Consider the following 20,586-nt stretch of genomic DNA (forward strand, 5'->3'; position numbering starts at 1 on the left):
CCATCGTAACCACTGAACAACAGTAGAGGCTTTCATCCAGGGCCACAAGCAGGACTCCCAAGGCACTGGGAAGCGGGGTGCTGCAAGGTGGCCACGGCATAGGCTGGTCCCTGTGAAGCCCCACCTGAGCCCAGCCTTGGCCTCGCACTGGGGGTGCTGGGCTCGTCCATGGGGACACAATCTACCAGGAAGCGCCCTCGCTGCAGGCTGACGTGGGTGCCCCTAGACTCCGCGGAATCCAACCTGGCGGCTGCCTAGAGGCCAGGCACAAGTTACATGGATGCCACGGGGCACAAGGTTGGGGGGGACAGCAGGCTGGGAACAGAGGTCACCACACTGGGTAGAAAGGTAGCTTCACCTGGCTGCGTGACCCTCTGTGTCCTCCCTGCCCACCTGGACCCCGGGTCCAGAGCCAGGTCATAGGCCACCCTCCGTGGTATGTCAGGTGCCCCCGGGTCTCCAGAGTACATCTCCAGAGCATCCTACCACAGCCAGCCCTCCCTGCAGGCTGTCACAATCCCCCCTTACCCGAAGACACATGCCTGGACCCGGCCGCGGCCCCCACACCCACTGCACACATGCAGCCCCGCTCTGTGCACTCTGCTCGCCCTCATCTGCCGGCCGGCTCCTATCATGTCCTCCAGCTCCGTCCCTTCCAGGAGCGGCACCCCTCAACAGGCCACCATCCCCTGCGGGGGCCGCTGACCCTCTGGGCCTGCCCCAGCCCCTCCGGGTGCTGAGCTGTGTGCCCCCCACCCCAGGGTCTGCCCACAACCCTGTGGGCCTCCATCCACTATACATGTCCTGTTAAGACCTGCCCTCAGCTTCAAAGCTGGAAGTCCTGTGGATGGCAACAGGACTCCAGACCCCCTCTTCCAGCCACATCCACGGTACAGGGGAGGGGGAGGCAGGCCTGTGTGTGCAGTGGGGGCCCCGTGGCCGTTTCTGAGAACCCAAGACGCGCCTCCAGCCTCAGTCTGACCCAGACAGTCCCCAGCAGCACCAGCCGGGCCAGGCAGGTACCTGGTCCATGAGACCCATTGGATGGCAGACCCTCAGGTGCCGAAGCCCGAGATGGCTCAGGACAGTGCAAGCCCGCCCCCGTCAGGGTGAAACTGGTCCCCAGTCTGCACACTCTGTGTCTGTAGCCATCGTGCAGGTCCCAGGTTACCCAGGTCAGAGCACTCGGCCCAGGACTGCTCTGCAGCCGCTCCCCCTGGACGTCACAAAGCCACTTCCTTGGCCTCTCATGCACTGGCGGCGAAGGCATCAAAGCCACGCGTTCTGTGCCCAGCGCAGCGTGACCGAGGTGACCACTGGGACAAGGATGCACAGACTCTGACCCAGCATCCCCCTGGGGTCTTGTTCTACGGATCTAGCAACACAGAACAACCCACCCACCAAGAGGTCACTGAAACCTTGCTCGCAAACGCCACACGCTGAAGACAACCGAAACACTCCACAGCAGAGCACTGGTCACACGAAGAACAGGATGTCCACACAGCAGAGCAGAAGAGCAGGGAAGTGCTCTCCCTGCCAATATGGATGGAGACGTCCCTGGGGCCTGCCATGGGCTGTGGGTCGGGGACATGGAGCCCTCCGTCCCTCCCCTGATGCCCCAGGGGATGGCAGCACGTGGGGGGGTGGAGTGTCCCCCCAGAGCCCTGAGAGGTCACCACAGGTCCCCAAGCACATAAGACACCTGCAGGTCTGGTCCCTGTGGGTGCTCTTGAGCAGCTGTGAGCAGCCGGATGGTGTGAGCCCCGAGAACGCCCCAGAAATCCCAAGCTGCTGCAGACGCAGAGACCCACCTCAAAGGCTAGAGCCTGGGTGGGAAGTGCAGAAAGACAGTGTGTTGGCCTCCAGGGGGGACATCTCAAGGGGTGCCAAGGAGGGCGCGCCCCTCGGGGTTCCCTACAGTGCCAGGCACTGGCTGGGTCCACATCCCGGCTCGCCTATGTAGGGGTGTGTGACCTCTGACAGCACACCCAGCCCCTCTGCCTCCGCTCCCTCACCCAAAAACGCAGCGCATCCTAGTGCCCGCTGGAGGGGGCAGAAGGATCAGGCGGGGTTGCTGCCTGGTGAGGGACCCATAGCAGCTGGATGAACGATGTCACCATCAGCCTCTGGTCACAGTCCTCACGGCAGCCTACTGCCCCCCACAGGGGCCACCCGCAGGGACGCTGGACACGGCCCCAGACCTCAGCGCTCTGGGGGTCCTGTCTGGCCTTGACCACTGTGTCCCACCCAGAGCTGCGGTGCCAGGTGCCCCACCCACCTTCTGCAGAGCCACGTCCCACCCCTGAGCTCGGACGGAGCCCAAGGCATACCCGTGACCATGGCCCCTGAAGCCAGGCTCAGCACCCTGCCCCGTCCTCAGGCGCAGCAGGTGACCCTCCCACTCCCTCTGAGCCGGCCAGCACTTCTCACTAACAAACCAGTCAGTCCAGCACCCGACGCCCTTGCCAAGAGCTGCCGTCAGGGAGGCATGCGGCCCTGCTGTCAGCTAGCATGGGCCGCAAGGCCCTCCCGGGGTCTCCTCGCTGCCCCCTCCTGCCCCGACACCTGCGCACCTGCCCCGCGCAGCCCATCCCGCGCACACCTGTCACAGGTGGCCTTACTTTCTGGGAACAGAATCTCGAGCACGCCTCCACTGTTGCGTTGGCCTGCACGAGGGAGTCGGGGAAGGCGTGGGTGCCATTCTCTGGCAGCCTGAAGCATCCGCGGTATGTGACGGTCCTCCCTGCAGGGACAAAATGGGTTGCTGATGAGGATCCTTGTTGATGCCTGTCACGGGCGGGGGGGAAGGTGGCTTCGGGGTCTGACCTGGGTGCCCACGCAGTCAGCAGGTGGGTTCTAAACCAGAGAGCAGACTGTGCGGCCAGGGGGTTGGCAGGCCAGACTCCTGAGACCCCAGGCGCCCAAACCTTGTCACTGTGGTTGCCATCAAGGGTGGAACTCAGGTCTGCGTCTCCCACCCACTTCAGGGACGGCATCCAGCCAGCCCTCTGTCCCTCCCTCCTTCCTTCCACAGATCTGGACTCTGTGCCCCTTATGGGCCAGGTTCTGCACCCTGTGACCCAAGAGGCTGATGTTTTGCAAAATTCCATGTCTTTGCAGTGCAGGCATGAGGAGGAACTAGACCCGAATGCATGAAATCCCACCACAATTGCCTCACTGTGCTGCCGTGTCAGACCCTCTTGTCTTTGATCCAACTCCCGCCAGGAGCTCCTGGAGCCCGTGCTTCAAGGAAGCCTCCTGCCAGGCTGTCCTCCAGGCCAGGTGGAAGGGTCCAGCCCCTAGCCCACATCCCCTGGACATCCGCCCTGATACCTGCCCTGATCCCCGCCTCACCCCCACCCCAAAGCCAACAACGCCCACCCCAATGCCACCCCCGATGCCCACCCAGATGCCCCCCGATGCCCACGTGGATGCCTGCCCCGATGCCCCCCTGACCCCCCCCACCTGCCCCAACGCCCCCCCATGCCCCCAACAACACCCGCCCTGACGCCCACCTGGATGCCCCTCCAACGCCCACCCAGAGGCTCACCCTGACACCATCCCCACACCCACCAGATGATCACTTGGATGCCCACTGGATGCCCCCCCTCCATGTAGGCCTGCAGGTCACCGCTCCCTGCAAGGTCTGCTTGCCCCTCCCCTCCTGTTCAGGTCAGTTCCGCCTTCCTCTCTCCCTGCACAGCAGCTGCTGTTTGCTTTTGGTTTTTTTGTTTTTTTAAAGATTTTATTTATTTATTTTAAGATTTTATTTATTTATTCATGAGAGACACAGAGAGAGAGAGGCAGAGACACAGGCAGAGGGAGGAGCAGGCTCCATGCAGGGAGCCTGATGCAGGACTCGATCCCAGGACACCAGGATCACACCCTGGGTCAAAGGCAGGTGCTAAACCATTGAGCCACCTGGGGATCCCCTGTTTGCTTTTGAACAGAAAGTTCCAGGGCTTTGTTCTCCCACAGAACTGAAGCTCTCTGTTGGCAGCTCTGACTCCAACTCTGTGCCTGCGGCCCCGCACCTCCTCCTGTGTGGGCCTCCCTGCCACCCTCAGGCCCCCCTTTGTTCCTGGGGCCTGGGCTTTCTGAGGATTGCTCCTGTCTGCCTGGAACATCTGGGCGCTCCACAGCCAGGGCATGTCAGGCCGCCAGGCCCGCCTCACTGCTGCACGGCCAGGTGGGCCTCCACGCTTTACGAAGAACCAGAGCCCAGAGTGGGCAGGCAGGGTGCCCAGGGCCACACAGCATGTCCGACACGTGGCAGGGCCAGGCCTCCAGAGAAGCGTGACCAACCCACAGGCCAGGGGCCCAGGCGGCCTGGCTGAGACTGACCCCCCGCCCCTACGTGAGCCTCCCAGCAGGGCCGCACCCTGCGTGTGCCTCAGGCCGCAGGGCAGAGGGCAGGGCAGGCCGGCACACTCACGCTTCCTGGAGCCGGGCTGCAGCTCCTCCACGCGGTACACAGACAGCCGGCCGACGCCCCCGCATGCAGAGCCCTTTTCTCCTTTGCACTCGTGGTTGCACGCCTCGGGCCCCATGCTGGTCACCGGGAGCCGGTTCCCGCAGTAGCACTCTGCCCCAGCCTCCAAGCCCGCGTACACATAGGACCTGCAGGGAGAGCAGCCCCGCTGGGTTCCTGGCACGGCCCAGGTCCCGCAGCACCGACTGTGGGCTGGGGTCAGGTGGGGTGAGGGGCTGGTTGTCAGCCAGACTGGAGGGCCACCAGCGAGGTGGGGAGCAGGCCTTCCCCTGTGGGGCAGCGACCAGCCTCGCGGGGCCCTCGCCAGCCTGCACTCTGCCCTGAGGTGCCACTGGGTGTCCTGAATGGGCTCTGGGCCAGGGGACGGGGCCCTGCTTTGTGGCATGGGTCAGCGCCTTGGTGGCAATGCTGCTGTAGCCCAACACTGGAGCATCCATGGTCGGTCCTCCCCTAGCCAGCATGGCTGTAAGCTACTACCACCTGCCTCTTGGGACTGCGACCCCCAGTGTCCCCACTCCACCAGGTGTGGCAACAGCACAGGTGAAGAAAGACTGCAGGTGGGACCGACCACGTGCCCCTTGGGACGTCAGCCCTGCCAAGAGGCCTGCTCTTTCCCACCCCCAGCTCCACAGGCCAACACGGAAAACTCAGGTGAAACCCCCACCCCCACACAATCCCAGTGCCTGTGTGGCCACCTGCTGGCCTCCTGGCCCTGACCAGCACCTACTACCTGTAGGCTGTTCCCCAAACTGCCAGAGTCACTTTCAATTCTGTCTATATTGCGAGGCTGACCCAGGACCCATCCTGTCTGTTTTGGCCTCAGTTTCTCCGTCTATAAAATGGGCTTGATGGGAGCTGACTGATCGGCCGGTGATGGGGACTCAAGACCACACACGAGGAGGAATGTGATGTGGCGTAAACAAGCCAAGTGCACGCCCCCCCTCGATGCTGGCACACACGTGTCCCATGTGCAAGTGCACATGCCTGTACCCAACCCCCCACCTGTGACCTGGGAGCCGCTCCCTCACAGAGGTGGGTGTCGGCTGAGTCCGGGGAGCTGCTGGTTCTGGCACAAGGACAGGGGCCTGGGCGATGTCTGGACACACAAGTAACCTGAGGCTCAGGGTGAGAAACCTCCCACTAAGCCCCCTGCCCCGCACAGCGGGCCCTGTCCCTGCAGGCAGCGCTGCAGCATCAGTAAGCCCAGGCTGATGGTCCAGCTCCTGGCCACCTGGTGGGTTTGGGGACTGTCCTCCCTCCCGGCGGCTGGACGGCCTGGAGCTCTTACTCACCGTTCAGCGCATGCATCCTGGCAGTGGGAGACGGTCATCTTTCTCAGGTCAAAGAACACGGCCCCCTTCAGGGTCCTGTCCCGGCCACTGTCACTGAAGCAGCCAACATACATTCCTATGGGCAGAAAGCACAGCAGAGACTCAGGCCGGGGGAGACAGGGACCTCAGAGGGCCCCGGGCATAGGTCCCACATCCCCCAGCATTGGCCTGACACCACTGTCCACTGCCAGCCCATCTCCCGGGCGTGGAAGGTGCCCGGCCTCCACCAAGGTCTTGCAGCAGGTCACGTCGCCTCCCTACAACCCTGAGGGAAGAAGCCAGGCATGGAAAGTCTGACCTTCCCTGAAATAAAATACATCCCGCAAATGGAAAAAGTGAGTTCAAGAAAAAAATCTGTGGTCCTGGGCGGCAAGGACAGAAGCCCTGTTGCTGGAGGAGTCCACATGTGTCTGCCAGGCTGTGAGACAGCAGTCCCTGGTGGGAATTGGTAGTGCGGCAGTCGGGCACCTCTGGCCCCTCCCTGGAAGGTGAACTGGGGGGTGTGACCCTGCCAGGTGGTGCCGGTGTCACCCCACAGTTACGGGGTGGAGGGAGCTGTCTCCCGAAACAGCGGAGTCTCCCAGAGATGCCCAGAGACTGCAAGCACAGAGCCAGCACATGGGGCGCGTGAAGGCACTGCCACGCTGTGCGGGAGCTCGCTGGGTCCCATGCCACGCATGCCAGTGCTGTGCAGAGACGAGGATGGAGCACCCATGGGCAGATGCCACCTGTCACCCCTGGGACGTCTGGAAGGGCACTCATGTAGCACACGCTGCCTCTGGGGAGTGATGCTCAAGGCGACCCCACGGCCCGCGGCTCCTGGACAGCTTTGTGGCAAGAAGATGCTCTGCCCACAGCCCCTGGGATCCCAGCCTGGAGCAGGAGCAGGCCTCCTGCCAAGGGGTTTGGAGATGCAGGTCCCAGCCTTCCTTCCCGGGGCTGAATCCAGGGCGATCGCCTGTCTGTGAGTGTCACACCTAACTCCACTTCCGACCTCCGCTACGAAAGGCAATGCTCTGTGCCTCCCTCCGGTTCCCTAGCGGCCCAATGGATAAAGGCCTGCCACCTGCCCCACCCCACCTGAGCCACTTCCCTTGCCCCCAGCATGGACCTATGCCTTCCTCCTGCCCATAACCGCCCTCTGTTTCCTGCCTTTTCCTCAGGCACCCACATCCCGAGTGAGAGCTGGGGCCTGTGGACGCACTGGGTGAGGGGCATCCGGGGTACGGCGAGTGGAGAGCCCGGCCTTGGAATGTTTCCTCCCTGACGGGCGCCACTGTGTCCACCAGGGTCCCCACCGGGCCCGGCACACCGTTGGCACAAGCACCCACTGTCCAAGGTGGGTCAGGGCCCCAGGGTTAAGTGAGTCCTGCATGGATGGGGAGGGGCCCAGAGGGTCTGCCTGCCACCTGCCCGCGGCTCCCAGGCCCCGACTAATAGATGCAGAGCAGCGGGAGGTAAGTGGGTGGCCAGGGGCAGGACCCCACCAGGCCAGGGTCACCGAGGGGGACGCCGTGGAGGGTGCAGCCGAGGTCACCTTCTCAGTGTCTTCCCGCAGGTCGTGCACCCTCACCTTCACCCTGGGATGCCCCTCACCCAGCGCGTCCACAGGCCCCGGCTCTCACTCGGGATGTGGGCCCCTGGGGTCATGGCCTCATGGGGAAACCCTGAGACCAGCACCACCCTTCCCCCACTGCAGGGAAGTGCCGTTCCCAGTCACCTACTTGGGGAGAGAAAACCCTCATTGAAGACATTTCTAGAGAGTTGCTCAGCAAAGAGATCCTATTACAGCTTTCAGTTAAACCCCAAACCCAAGCCCACGGCACGTCGAACGTTTGTCGCCCTTGATGGGAGATCACCCAAGACCAAGTCGGGGATCAGGGCTCCAGGCCCCGGGGCCTGGCTGGCAGAGGTGGGACGTGTCTGGGGGCAGGAGGGCATGAGTCTGTGCATGAGTCTGCTCCCACCTGTGAGGGGCGGGCGCAGGAGGGTGGAGAGGGTGAGGTCACGGGCAGGCGGGGTCTGTGCAAGGTGGCACCCAGTGGGACTGGGTTCACTGTGAATGACAAACGGGGTGCCGTCCCCTCCCTACTGGACTCCTTTCTCCCTGAGATAGGGGCACCACCTCCTTCACTCCAGGGATGGACTCAGTGGGTGTAGCTGGGTGTGCTCCCCATGCTCTGGTGCCACCCGACGGGGACCTAGCCCACTCCGGGGACGGGAAACCATCTCAGGATACTCGGCCCATGACCCACATGCGTGAGATGGGAGGAAACACTCCAAGTCCGGGCTCTCCACTCGCCGTACCCCGGGCGGCGCACCAGGCCTGAGACCCACGCGCCCGCTCCGTTTGGAAGAGGAGGTGAGCCCTCCCTCCTGGAAAAATACCGAATGGTTCCTCCAGCTCTGACAGAGGCGAGGGTGTGCGGCGGGGAGAGGACATCCGGGGGACACGCTGGGACACATTCTGAGGCGGATTTATTGCTTTCAGCTAAAACGGAGGCAGCGCATTATTGTCTGTGACTCCACAACTGTTCATTTGCACATCAACACGGACACGCCGCGAGGCCGTTAACGATGGCTTTGGAGATATTGGAACGTCTTTGGGAATCACTATCAATAAAAAACAAACTGGCGGTGGGAAGTTACTATTTCTCCCCTAGTAAACTTCCTGACATTTTACTCCATTATGGACGTTGTCCAAGGTATAATGAAATGCCGGGTGATGGATGGGCCTCCCGCAGCCTCTGCGCTCCGCAGGATCCCTGGCCAGAAGCGTGGCCGCCTGCCCAGCCGCAAAGAGCCGCCCTCTTTGTCTGTAGCCCCAGCAGCTGGCCCGGGGGCGCACCATGCTCGTGACAAGCTCCGGTGGGGGGGGAATCACAGGCCAGTGGTCCTCTGCTCTGCAGGATGCCCCCGCTACCCCCAGGGCGCACACGCTTCCTCCTGTCCTGGGTGGGGGTGGGGGGCCGCCCACACGCTCCTGCTGAGCCGGCCACTCACCCTCCTTGCACTGGTCCCGGGGGCTCCTGGCAGTCACTGTGCTGACCATCCCACACCCGCAGTGCACCGCCACCCTCCGGGCCTGAGCATGGCTTGGTGTACCCCGTACACCCCTTCACTAGGGGGAGATCCCTGGGGCTCTACAGGGTCACCCCTGCCCTGCCCTCTGAGGGCCAGGTCATAAAGACCTCCCCCCAGGTCTCAAGTGCACAGAGCCTAGTAGACTCACACGTGGAACCCCAAGAAGGGCAGACCAGTCTGCCCAGGGTCACAGAGCCAGTGACCCCAGCACCAAGAGACAAGCTCAGGTCCATTGTCAACACCTGTGCTTCTTCACGGCGGCTCCCCAAGGACTCCATGCTGACTGGCAGTCGTTCATACTCTAGTCTGAGTGAGGCAGGGTAATACAGGCTGGATGGAGACCCAGACTCCCAGGTGCTAGGGCAGGCTTACATTCTGCAGGCAGGCCTGCACACAGTGGGCTGCAGGCACCATTGGTGTCCCCCCCCCCAGCCTGGGGGAAGCCCCGCTGACGAATCCCACAGCACAGGGCTCTGACCTAGGTCACCTCTGGAGAAACACCCTTCTGTGATGTCAGGAGCCCGCCGTCCTCTGGGCCTCCCTCACCATCACGAGGGCCACAGGGCTCCTCCCTGTCCCTGGACCTTCCCATCATCCTGAGGATAAAGCCAGACTGCCAGGCTTGGCTCTTCTCCTGACCCACTGCCTCCAGGCTGCACTCCCAGATACGCACTCTGCCCTCCATATCCCTCCTCTGCCACCTCCCCCTCCCCACTCCCTCTCCACTCTCTGCCAGCACCTGGGGTCACACCCCAGATAGGCCAGGGCTTCAGGGGAGGGTGATGGCGGGACCTGCCTGAACCTCTGCACCCCAGAGTTTTCCCCCGTAGGATCGGGATCCAACCATTACGGTAATTCCTGCATGTGGTACATTTAAAAACGCACCATAAATGCCAAACGATGGAGCTGGTTACAGACAAGATACAGCTGCCAGGTCCCAGTGCCCACAGATGCTCCAGGCCCTCCCATCCTGGGGTCTCAGCCTGCACGAGCCACCATCACCTGCTGACACTGCTGTGCAGACGCGGCTCGTGCCCCGAGTTCTGGGGGGAGGCTGCAGCCCTGGGGCCCTAGTTTCTGTCCCTGCTGCCTCGGGGCCCCGGGGATGCTGGGGGACATGTCCACCTGACCGTCAAGCCTGCCACAAAGCCGGGACACGCGCTCCGGGATGTGGGGCCTGTCCCGCGGGTGACAGCAGGACTCCTGAGGATGTAATTGGGAGCAGTGGGCCTGCGGGGCCTCACGGGGTCCTGGGAGCCGCCCCGGGCAGGGGAGGGCCCCTGGGGGAGCACCTACCTCGGCTGCCAGCGGCGGGCCTGGGAGCCTCGGGGCCTGGGGCGAGTGGCCCCTGGGGGTCGCCCATGAAGTGGTGAAACCAGCGGCGCCGCAGCTGGCGGAGCTCCGAGTTTCGGCCGCGGAGCCAGCGGGGCCCAGGCCGGGGCCGCGCCAGGGGCCCGTGCAGCACATCCACGCCCAGCAGCAGCTCTGGGCTGACACGGGGGGCCTGCAGCGCCCGGCTGTCCAGCAGGCCCACGCCTAGCGCCACGGCGGCCACCGGCAAGGCCTGCAGGGGGCCAGGTGCGCGAGGCCCCGGCGGGAGGGCCACGCGGACTCGCTGCAGGAGCAGCAAGCTGCCAGTCATCAGGTAGGCGGCCGTGAGGAAGAAGAGCAGGAACTGGGTGCGGCGGAGCAGCTTCTGCAGCCGGAAGGAGGGTTTGGCCATGCCCCCGGGACAGCAGGGCTCCCGGCTAGAGCCTGGGCACGGCTCCTAACGCCCGGGTGGGAGGGAGGCCGGGGCCTCCAGAGGCCTCATCCCCACGTCCCGGTGCCCGCCTGTGCTCCTCAGGGTCAGCAGGTGCGCTGGGGGCAGCATCACGCGTCTCCGGCTACAGAGCCGCGCAGCTGTGGCTTCTGCCCAGCTTCACCATCGCTGAGCTTCACGGACACACATCCCCGGCTGCAGAATCTGGAAGAACAGAAAGAGCACGCTTAGATGCCATGGTGTGTGTTTGGGGGGGGTGGTTTGGGCACTGAGGCTCCTGCCTCAGTTTACTAATGGGACACCTGTGCTGTGGATGCACCAACAGAGTGAAGGGCTCCAGGCCCAGCCCTGCGAGCTGCTGCCTGTGTGCCCCTGGGCAGTTATTCCAGCCTCAGCCTCCCCACCAATGGGGAATGACACCCCCCACCCCCATAACTGAGCAGATCCTGCCACAGAGGGACTGTGACAGACTCCACCAGCCAGGCCCTGACCTGAGCACTGACCCCGGGGCAGCCCAGTGAGTTGGAAGGGGTAGGAGCCCCATTTCACAGGCAAGGTGATTGGAGGCAAAGATAGTTTGCCGAGTCGTTCAGCCGGCAGAGGAGCCAAGGTACCCATATGCAGCAGGTGCCCCATGCATGCAAACGGCCTGCCAAGTTCCCGCTGGGGGTGCCTCAGGACTGGAAACTGTTCTAGAAACTGCTTCTGCAGTGGCCACTGGGCTGAGCAGGGGAGAAGGTGTGGGCACGCACCTGCTATCTCGGAGGTGGGCACCTGGCAGGAAGGCAGGAGGGCGCCCCGCGCTGGCCCAGGCTCCTGTGGCAGCGCCTCTCAAGTGCGCTGCTTGCTGCTTGGGGCGGCGGGGGCTCTGCAGCTGCCGGGAGCCGGGCTGCCGCGCGAGGGTGGCCCTGAGCACAAGGACAGTCTTGTCCCAGGAAGAAAAGCTCCTGGGAGCGTGACTAACACGGCCCGGGACCCCCGCCAGGCCCGCAGCCCCTCAATGGTCGCTCTGTGCGTGGGGCTCAGCCAGCCCAGCATGAGCAGAAAAGAGGCGTTTGGGCTCTTAGAGGCTGGCATCCCGGGAGAAGACTCTGCAGCCAGAGCAGCCCGCCCCCAGAGCCCATGGGGCCACCCCCCTCCCACCCTTTACCCCCTCCCATCACCAGAGGGGGAGGGGTGGGTTAGGGGGTGGGGAGGTGTGGGCAGGTCCTGGGGTGGGAGGCAGGGTCTGTGCATATCCTGGGGGCCAGGGGCGGGGTGTGGGCAGGTCCTGGGCCATCGCCGCAGGGTGGGGGGCTGCAGCAGGTCTCCCAGGCTCTCCCTGCCCCATCAGATTTGAGACCACAGAGAATATCCCCAGAAATCCCCGCTGATCTCTGTGCCTCCTGCTCCGAGAGGCCGCCAGGGCCACCCTCCTGACGCACACCTGCTCACGCACACCTGGGCACTGCCATGCTCAAAACCCCCACCCCAGGGTTCTGGGATAAACACCAAGCTCCAACCAGCTCATCCCGCCCCAGGCCCGGGGCTCGCGCACAGGGATGCACACACCCAGACGAAGGGAGCCTCCTGAGCACACAGTCTCTGCTGCCTCCTCTTGGGCCTCATCCACCCTCTAGGCCCAGTGAATCCCCGGGTATCTTCCAGGGCTTAGCCTGGGTGCCACCTCCGCCAGGGAGCCTTCCCTGACCACCCCACTGCCACCACATGCACACACTGGGGTAGATTCCTCTGCCGTCCCACAGCCTGGGCTGACCCCTGGCCCAGCACCCAGCACCTGGCACCCGGCGACAGCTGACCCCGCCCAGAAAGCTATGGATCACCCACGCTGGCCTGTGACCAGCTCCAGGCAAGATCCCGTGCCCCACTCATGTTTGCAACCCCGACCCCAGCGCGGAGCCTGCCTGGCCTTGTACACACAGCTATCCTCGTTTCTGAGTACGCTCTTCAAGGTGAGGGAGAGGATGACCTGAGAGGCAAATCCTCAGGTCGAGAAGCTGCTCCCCCTGTGGGGTCCAGGGGCTCCGAGCTCTCAGGCCACGCCTGAATGTGGGGGAGTTGGGGCAAGCGCCGACACCCAGCAGCCAGGACCCTGAGGCAGCAGGAGCCACGAGGTGCAACCCCTGTCCATGTTGTCATTCTAGGGAGGGGGTCTCGGGTCTGCTTGCAAAAGGCTTCTGCTGATGAACCTGGGGTTTTGTCTGCGAAAACCCCTCTAAAATGAACATAGCCAGACTCTGGCTATGGAGGGAAGGGGTCGGGGCAGATGGCGGGGGTGGCGGGTTAGCACTGTAAATGCACGGTCACAGCTTGGAGCTCCCACAAGCCACACATGGTGGGTGGACGCTCGCAGAGCCAGGGATCACCCCTAGGCTCCCCCAGGACCCCACCTCTGTAGTCACCCATCCCAGAGGGCCTCCTGGCAGGGAGGGGCTGCGCCTGGGGGCAGGGACGGCCCCTGAGGTCCTATAAAGCAGGCCGTCATCCTAAACTCTCCATTATAAGGCCGACTCCCAGCCCAGACACCTGTGGGGGGTGGAGGGGGGGTCTCCCACCCTGGACTTCTGCACTCCTCCCCACCCATGCCCTCCCGCCCTGAGGCCAGCAGCCCCTCCAATAGGGCACCCATCCCACCAGATGTGTTGCACACAGCCCGCAGGGAGGGCGGCTCCAAGGAGTGTGGGGGGAGCACAGGGTCAGCCCCACAGCACGGCCTGCCCGCCCAGGTCAGCACCCATCAGCGGTGCCTGCGGCACCCCACAGCCCCGGGGGTGAGGTGCTGCTCAGGACAGAGCCCAGGCTCCTCAATGCGATGTGGGGCAGCTAGCTCAGCCCTGCCATTGAAACTCCTGCTCCTGAGAAGTTACGAACACCAAGGAGGCAAATGAGGGAGCAAGAGCCAGAGGAGGGGCCGCGGCAGGTATGACCCATCCCCTGGTGTCCCTCATACCCCCACTCCCTGGGGCAGGCCTGGTGCCCCATCCTTGCCTGAAACCACCCCCAGCTGTTGGCAGCTGCTCCCATGTGAGGAAAGATCCCAGCTGGGCTGCGGTCACCCCCACCCCACCGCCATGGGTGCCCGGCATTCCCCCACCCCAGAGCTGCAGCCCCCACGCCCCGTGGGGTGAGGCCCACTGCCTGCCATCGGACCACAGGGCCGCATGCCCCCCACCTGGGCCACCTGCTCTGGAGCCCGCCCTGCGCCCGCTGTATGCAAGGACTCCCACGCGCTTCCATCAGCACCTCCCTAAAATCACGCCAGGTCCGAGCCGCAGGTGTCGTGCCCAGTGTGCCCCAAGCCCAGCGTCCCAGACGCTGCCATGTGAGTGAGTGTGTGGGTGAGCGTGCCAGCTCCTGGGCCCCTCCGCTGGGGGCCTGGGCCAGTTTTCCCATCTTGGAATCAAGCAGGTGCTCTAGGGACCTCGCCCAGGCCCTCATCAGGAGGGGGTGTGGGGCTCAGCCTGTCTCGGGGCTGGACACAGGTGGATGCTCGCTGCCCCGCCCAGACCAGGGCAGGCCTGGGGGAGGAGAGAGTAAGTGGGCACGGGGCTCCTGGGGATCCTGGGGGAGCGGGGGCCCTCTCCTGTTGCTCTGTTGCTGTCTGGGCCTCAGGGGGCAGCAGGTGCCCAGCCTGTGGGTGGACAGGTGTCAGGCCGATGGTGCCTGCCTCTCGGGGGGTGGGGGCAATGGGGAGAGGACAGCAGGCAGCCCCTGGGACCTGGGGGCTGGAAGGAGAGCTGGCAGGGGTCCCCTCCTGACCCCGGGTTCAGAGCTACCCTCCCCAGGGAGCGAGGGCTGTACAGATGGAGGCCCGGGGCCCAGCATGCTACTGTCCCCAAGGAGATGGGCCATGGGGTCCCGGCCACTCAGAGCTCCAGCTTGCAGGATGGGGGGTGTCCTCAGCCTCGGGACCCAGGGCGGGGGGTGGGGAGCCGCACTGGGGAGCCCCCAGCCAGGTACTGCCTGTCCCCGCCTCCAGCCCAGCCTCCAAGCACTCAGCTCCCTGCCATCACCAAAGCCCAGGACGGTGGCCTCATTCACAGGAAGAACCAGTGCTGCTGCCCCTCGTGGCGACTCCCCAAGACTTGGACGGCTCAGTCCAAGGTCCTTGGGGCCCCTTCTGGAAAGGCTGCGTCCCGAACACAGTGTCTCCTGGCCAGCGTGAGCTGTCACGTGGGGTCCCCTCACATGCTCTTCCATGGGCTGGGGGGGCCTGTGACCCTGACATAACTCTGAAATGCCTTGTGACCATCGAGGCTCAGCTTCAGTGCCACCCCTTCCAGGAAGCCTTCCTGATCTGTGGCAGAGCCGCCCCCCCCAGAGCCCCACTGTGGGACAGGGATGCTGGGTAAACCACACCTGGGTGATGCATCCTGCCTGAAGTCAGGGCTCCACGCTGCTCTCCCCACGGTTCCTCCCAGCCTGGGGGCCCCCCCGCTCTGGGTGGGGTGCAGGACAGACCCCCAGCAGATCTGTGCCCCCAGCCACCCTCACCCTGGTGCCCACGCCTCTGCATCTTGGAGGCTCAGACCAAAGAGCAAAGGACTCCCTGACGTTAAATGTCTGGGCCCTCGGGCGGGACAAGGTCTGGGAAATGGGAATGGGGTGGGGATCCCCAGCTTTGAAGACCCAGGTACTTTGATCTGAATGCAGGACTTCAATGAAAAAGCCCAAAATAAGAAAAGCTGCTAAGAGGGCATAAAATGTAAGAGAAAGGTGGAGATTGTGTGCACCGTGACTGGGAGGAGGGATGCTGAGGTTCCCACCAGCGCGGCTCACACCCAGCCCCAGAGCCCACTGGGTGCTTCCACGTGCGTGGAATGACCCGCTCGCTCAGGCGTGAATGAGCCACCTCAGCCCCCAAGGAGGGAATCACAGAGGGCCCGCGTCCACACCCAGCGTTCACTGAGGGCTTACTACACCAGACCCGTGCTGCCCGATGTGCCGCACACACCACGCAGCCCACATCCGGGCGAGCCCCACGGTGCAGATCCGTAAAGACAGCGGGGAGCCACCGTGGGGGCTGCAGACTCCCCTCCTCTGCAGGCTGACAGGAGCCCAACGCTCCCCCGAAGCAGCCCGTCACAACCCGTCTGGGCTACCGCGGGGCCCTGCTCCTGGAGAACCCCATTTTGTTCGTTCACATGCTTCTCCAAATCCCTCCGAGCGATTCGGAAGTGCCTGGGCGAGTGTGTGGAACCTGCAACCTCAGCCCCGCCCTGCAGTCGCTACAGGATGGGGTGCCCGGGGCGCTCCTGCCCTCAGAACCTTGCGGGCCTAAGGCCAAGACGGCCACCCTCCTGGAGGGGCTCACTTTGCCCAGCGTCTTCACGGGGAAGAGAAGCCACGCAGAAGGAAGGGGACCCCGTAGCCAATAGGTGTGCCTTGTTTCTGACCCCCTAAGTTAACCCAGCCTGTTCCCCCATCCGCGTCCCCCATCCACAAGGGCAGGCAGCTCCTCTCCAACCACATTCTCCAAAAGTGGCACACTCATGAATACCGTGCAGGCAGCCCATCAACACCAGCAAGGAAAGGTTAGAAGAAACCATGTGACAACAAGGCCTGGAGGCCCAAGGACAGGGTATGGTCATGCACGCACTCCCCAGGTGAGCAGGGTGGCCCGCTGGTGGGCATGCTGGTCAGGTGCATCCCTGGATGACGTCCCCGAGGGTCCACCCTGCACCCAGCCCACTCCTGGGCCCTGACCTCAGTGCAGCCCGTCAGGGACGGGCGGCCCTGGGGTTGAGCCGGATGGAAGCATAGGCCGGACCGCCCACCAGGCAAGCAGCCCTTCACCAGCCTGCTCAGCAGGATTTCAGTGCGGCCTCCAGGCATGGGGTGCTGGGGGCCTTGCAGGCCAACTCCATGGGAACCAGCTCCGTGACTCACTCCCCAGTGCTGGCCCTTCAATGACCTGGCCAGACACTCGGGCTTTGGCGGCCCACCAACTGGGAGCCCAGAGCATCATCCCCTTCTGTCTGGTGAGGTGGACAGGAGGGAAGGGACAGGGCCTGGCCTTCTGCCTAACCTAAGCTTCACTTCACTTCTAGCCCGGTGTGCTGCAAGGCCATGGGCCACACCCCGCAGGGCCCCCACACCTGCTGGACAGCGGGGTGTGCTTACCCCCAAACTGAGCATCCTTCCAGAGGAGTTAGGAGATCTCATGCTGAGGATGGGAGGTGCAGGTGCAGGTGGGGGCTGTGGGCACCCCCACCCCCCGGCTCAGCCCACCAGCCCAGCAGCCTGCCCAGCTGCCCTGACCGCAAGTGTGCTCTGGAGACCGACGTTCGTGCTCCCTGCCGCTCCTCACAGGACCCGGGGCTCTCCCAGCCCATGGGGGCACCGTCTCCCAGGGACTTCCGAGACCCTAGCCAACAGTATGTGATGGGGGGTGAGGGGCATCCTTGGGGGAGCCCTTGCCTCCTGTCCAGCACCTGCAGCCCTCAGGAAGGAGCTGCTACACACAGCAAGGCTGGCCAGCCTTTCCGTCCTCTCCACTCCCCCCACCCCAGCCCTCGCTTCCCTAACCCCATATCCTAGGCCCCATCTCCTGACCTGACCCAGGACAGCCCAAGCAGGGATGGCCCCAGTGACTCCACAAACCCAAGCACGCCGTTCAGGCCACATAAAGGGTGGTGGCATCTGCTGCGGTCAGGAAAGTACAGTGGATTTCCCAGTCTGTCTGTCTGGGGGCAGCCCTGGAAGGGCCCGTGTGGACAGTCACTCCCTGCTGGTGGCGAGGGAACCCACCCCGGTGCCAGCCTCCCCCTGCCCAGAGATGGACAGCTGGACCTCTGCGCCCCTACCTCCCTGGGGAGGACCAGCAGACCCCCCCATCGACTGGCCACCCCGAGGCTCAGGACACACAGGAGAAACACAATTAGCAGCCCCCAGTCCCGTGTCGGTCCCCACCTGGGGGGGCGCAGGGCTCTGCTGGGGGTATTTTCCAGACCAAATGCACCAGCAATACGGTTCGCCTTCTTCTCTGCCTCCGTTCAAGTTCCCGGAGAGGCAGACGGAGCCCTCCGCTGGCCGGAAGCCTGGCTTGGCGCGGAGCAAGGGGAGCTGCCACGGGGACGCGGCTCCTCCGGGAGAGGCAGCGCGCACCCCAACCCGCGCTCGCCCACTGCCGCGGCCCATGGCCTCCCTTCCACGGACACGGACACGGACACGGACACGGACACGGGCGGTTAGGGGCGGTGTAGAACGCATCCAAAGCTGCCCTGCGCGCCCCCGCCCACCCCGGGGCCCCGATCGCTGCCCCACGCGTGCTCCCCCACTCCTCGCCCTGGCCGGTCGCCCGAGCCAAGCAGGTGCACCCCGCGCCCTCCCCGGGCGCCCGCGCGCACCCCACTCCCCGCCCCGGCCCCAGAGGCGCCCCCGCCAGCCGCCCCAGCCCAGGCAGGTGCAGCCCTGCCGCGCGCCGGCCGCGTCTACACAAACTTGTTCGCGGGCGGCTGGGAGGCTGGGAAGGAGCGACGAGGGTCCGGGCGGGGTCCGGGGGCGCGCCCGGGGGCAGGACTCACCCGGTGATCGCGGCCGGCTGGGGCGCCCGCTCCCGGGCACCGAGTCCGAGCCCGGGCCCCGCAGCCGCGCAGCCCCCGCGCCCTCGCGAGCGGCCCGACGCGCCTCCAGGCAGAGGCTCGGGGCTCCGGGCGGCGGGCGGCGGCGGGCGCGGGGGGCGGGCGCGGGGGGCGGGCGCGGGCGCGGGGGGCGGCGGGCTCTGCACATGCTCACTCGCGCGGCCCGGGGACCGCGGCCGGCCGCCGCCGGGTCCTAGAGGCGCCCGCGCCGCTCCGGCCGCCGCGTGGGAGGGGGGTTCGGGCTGGGGGCGGGGGCAGCGCCCGGACCTGGCCCGCGAGCCCGGCCACGCAGGCGGAGCAAGGACGCGCGTGAGCTGCCCGGGCGCGTGCACACGGGTGCACACGCGCACGCACGCGGCCCCCCGTGATGCACACACCCAGCAGTGCATTGGTGCTCACACTCCGCACACGTATACACAACACGCGGCACTGCCACACTCACTCAGACAGAGGACAGACTACCGCCCGGCAGGACACAGCGCATCCCTGGTCCCAGCCCCGCAGACACACCCTGTGCTCTGTCCCACTCACTCACAGGCGACCCAGGACTCTGTGACAGGGTCACACAGGGTCACACAGGGTCACACACTTGGTGGTACTCTGGTTCCAACACAGACACACACTGGGTCACTGTCCCATCCACGGCTGGACTCGGACACATGGAATCACCACCCCACGAGCAGACACACGGACACCACCTCCCAAGCCTGCACACTCAGGGTGCTGCCACCTGCTACTGTACTGCCCCCACACCGACCCTCCACCCTCAGGGCCGACTCACTCCTTCCTGCCATGCCCCACACCAGAGACCACTAACAGACACACTCTGGTGTGGAGTCGGCCTAGGCACTGACCCACAGGCACTCGTGTGTGACACACGAGGCAGACAGGCTCTGATACGGACACACAGGTATACAATCACTCTGCTATCCACAATCCCCCTCTAAATAAGGGCTGGATCCAACCCTAAGGATTTCCCCTCAATGCCTCTCCCCTGCCCCTGCCCCTGCCCCTCAGAAGTCCCCCGGCCACAGTGCCACCCCCTGCGGATGTACCAGCGGGCCCTGTCCTCACCCGGCACCCCGCGGCTAGAGGCTCCAGGAGGCTGAGGACCAGCAGCAGAGGCTGCAGGAGCAGGTGGCGGTGGCCAGGCTCTAACCCTGTCTTCCTGAAAGGGGAGTTTCATGCCTCCAACAACCGCTAGGGGCAGAGCTGCCTGGCAAGACTCCAAGGAGGCTGTTTGCAACAGGTGCAGGGCGGGCAAGGAGAGGATGAGACTGGGACCCGTTGGAGCCCTGCTTCGTGGAGGTCAGCCAAGCGGCACCCAGAGGGGAAGGGGACTTTTTGACATTTGCCCAGCCAAGCCCCAGAGTCAAAATAGAGTCAGCCCCCCCTGGAGCCCTGAGGACACTGGGCGAGGGTATCGGGGTGAGACCCACATCCGGCACTGCCCTGGCATTCCCAGCTTTGCAGAATAGCCCCCACGTGTATCCCTGCCAGAATGCGGATGTGTGCAGAGGATCATGCTGGCGACGCTGGCCCAGGCCCCCTCCCCCTGCCCATTATCTCCCTGGGGGCTCACAGGAGGTCAGGGTCTGCCTTCACCGGCTCATTTTACAGAGGAAGCTCCTGTGGCCCGAAGGCGGATAAATGCCCAACGCTCCCAGCAAGCAGAGCTCAGGGGAGTGTTGTTAGCCCAGCCCCTCTGGGAGGTCACCGGGGGCAGCATTCAGCCAGGAAGTCCCCTGTGGCCACTGCCAGGGAGGAGAGTTGCTTCATGACAAGAGAAGAGCCGTCCACTGTGTGTGCCACTTCTGTGCCCCATGCCACACTGCACCTGCTGTGCAAAGCCCTCCAGGGGCGTGCCATGCAGCCTCTTCGGGGGGCACAGGTAGGGGCATCTGCTGACCTGGGAGACATGTGGAGCAGGAAGGAGGAGGATGGAAGCCAGGAAGTGGTGGACAAGGGCTTGGTTATGGGGCTCGGACCACCTGTCAGGTGTCCAGACAGCCAGGGGTGTTTCAGAGTTGGGACGAGGTGACAGACAAGAGGTCATGAGGAGGCCACCTGGACTAGCTGTCACTCCTGACCACTTTCCAGCTCTGCCTCACAGCTGTCACGTCTGCACGGGTAGAACTGTTTGACAGTGGTCGCATGTCATCTTTGTCCACATCCCAGGAGGTACCTAATACCACGGGGACCTCTGTGGGGGTCCCACCGTGGTACTGACACATCCAGTTACCCCTGGCAGAGCACTGCCTCCCCCTCCCTGCAGGTCTGGGACTAGGGACCAGACCATCTGCTCCCACTTCAATCCCACCTCTTGTCTTTGGG

General features: G+C 64.6%; 1 protein-coding gene across 3 annotated transcripts in view; it reads right to left on the reverse strand.

Annotated features, from left to right (window-relative positions):
• The window catches only part of WSCD1 (WSC domain containing 1), a 30,697-nt gene extending 11,285 nt beyond the window's left edge, over nt 1-19,412 (reverse strand). Inside the window, exons 1-6 of one of the 3 annotated variants that reach the window (XM_041770421.1) lie at nt 18,196-18,334; nt 11,422-11,577; nt 10,204-10,873; nt 5,785-5,899; nt 4,436-4,620; nt 2,622-2,743 (exon numbers count right to left, since the gene is read on the reverse strand). In XM_041770421.1, the coding sequence (XP_041626355.1) occupies nt 2,622-2,743; nt 4,436-4,620; nt 5,785-5,899; nt 10,204-10,630 (849 nt within the window). In that variant the 5' untranslated portion in view covers nt 10,631-10,873; nt 11,422-11,577; nt 18,196-18,334. Of the gene's footprint in view, nt 1-2,621; nt 2,744-4,435; nt 4,621-5,784; nt 5,900-10,203; nt 10,874-11,421; nt 11,578-18,195; nt 18,351-19,326 lie in introns of those variants that run through there. The other 2 variants (XM_041770422.1, XM_041770420.1) reach the window with 2 other exon arrangements.
• Between the last annotated feature and the right edge of the window lie 1,174 nt (nt 19,413-20,586).

This window comes from Vulpes lagopus, chromosome 10, assembly GCF_018345385.1.
Source record: "Vulpes lagopus strain Blue_001 chromosome 10, ASM1834538v1, whole genome shotgun sequence".
NCBI classification, from domain to species: Eukaryota; Metazoa; Chordata; class Mammalia; order Carnivora; family Canidae; genus Vulpes; species Vulpes lagopus.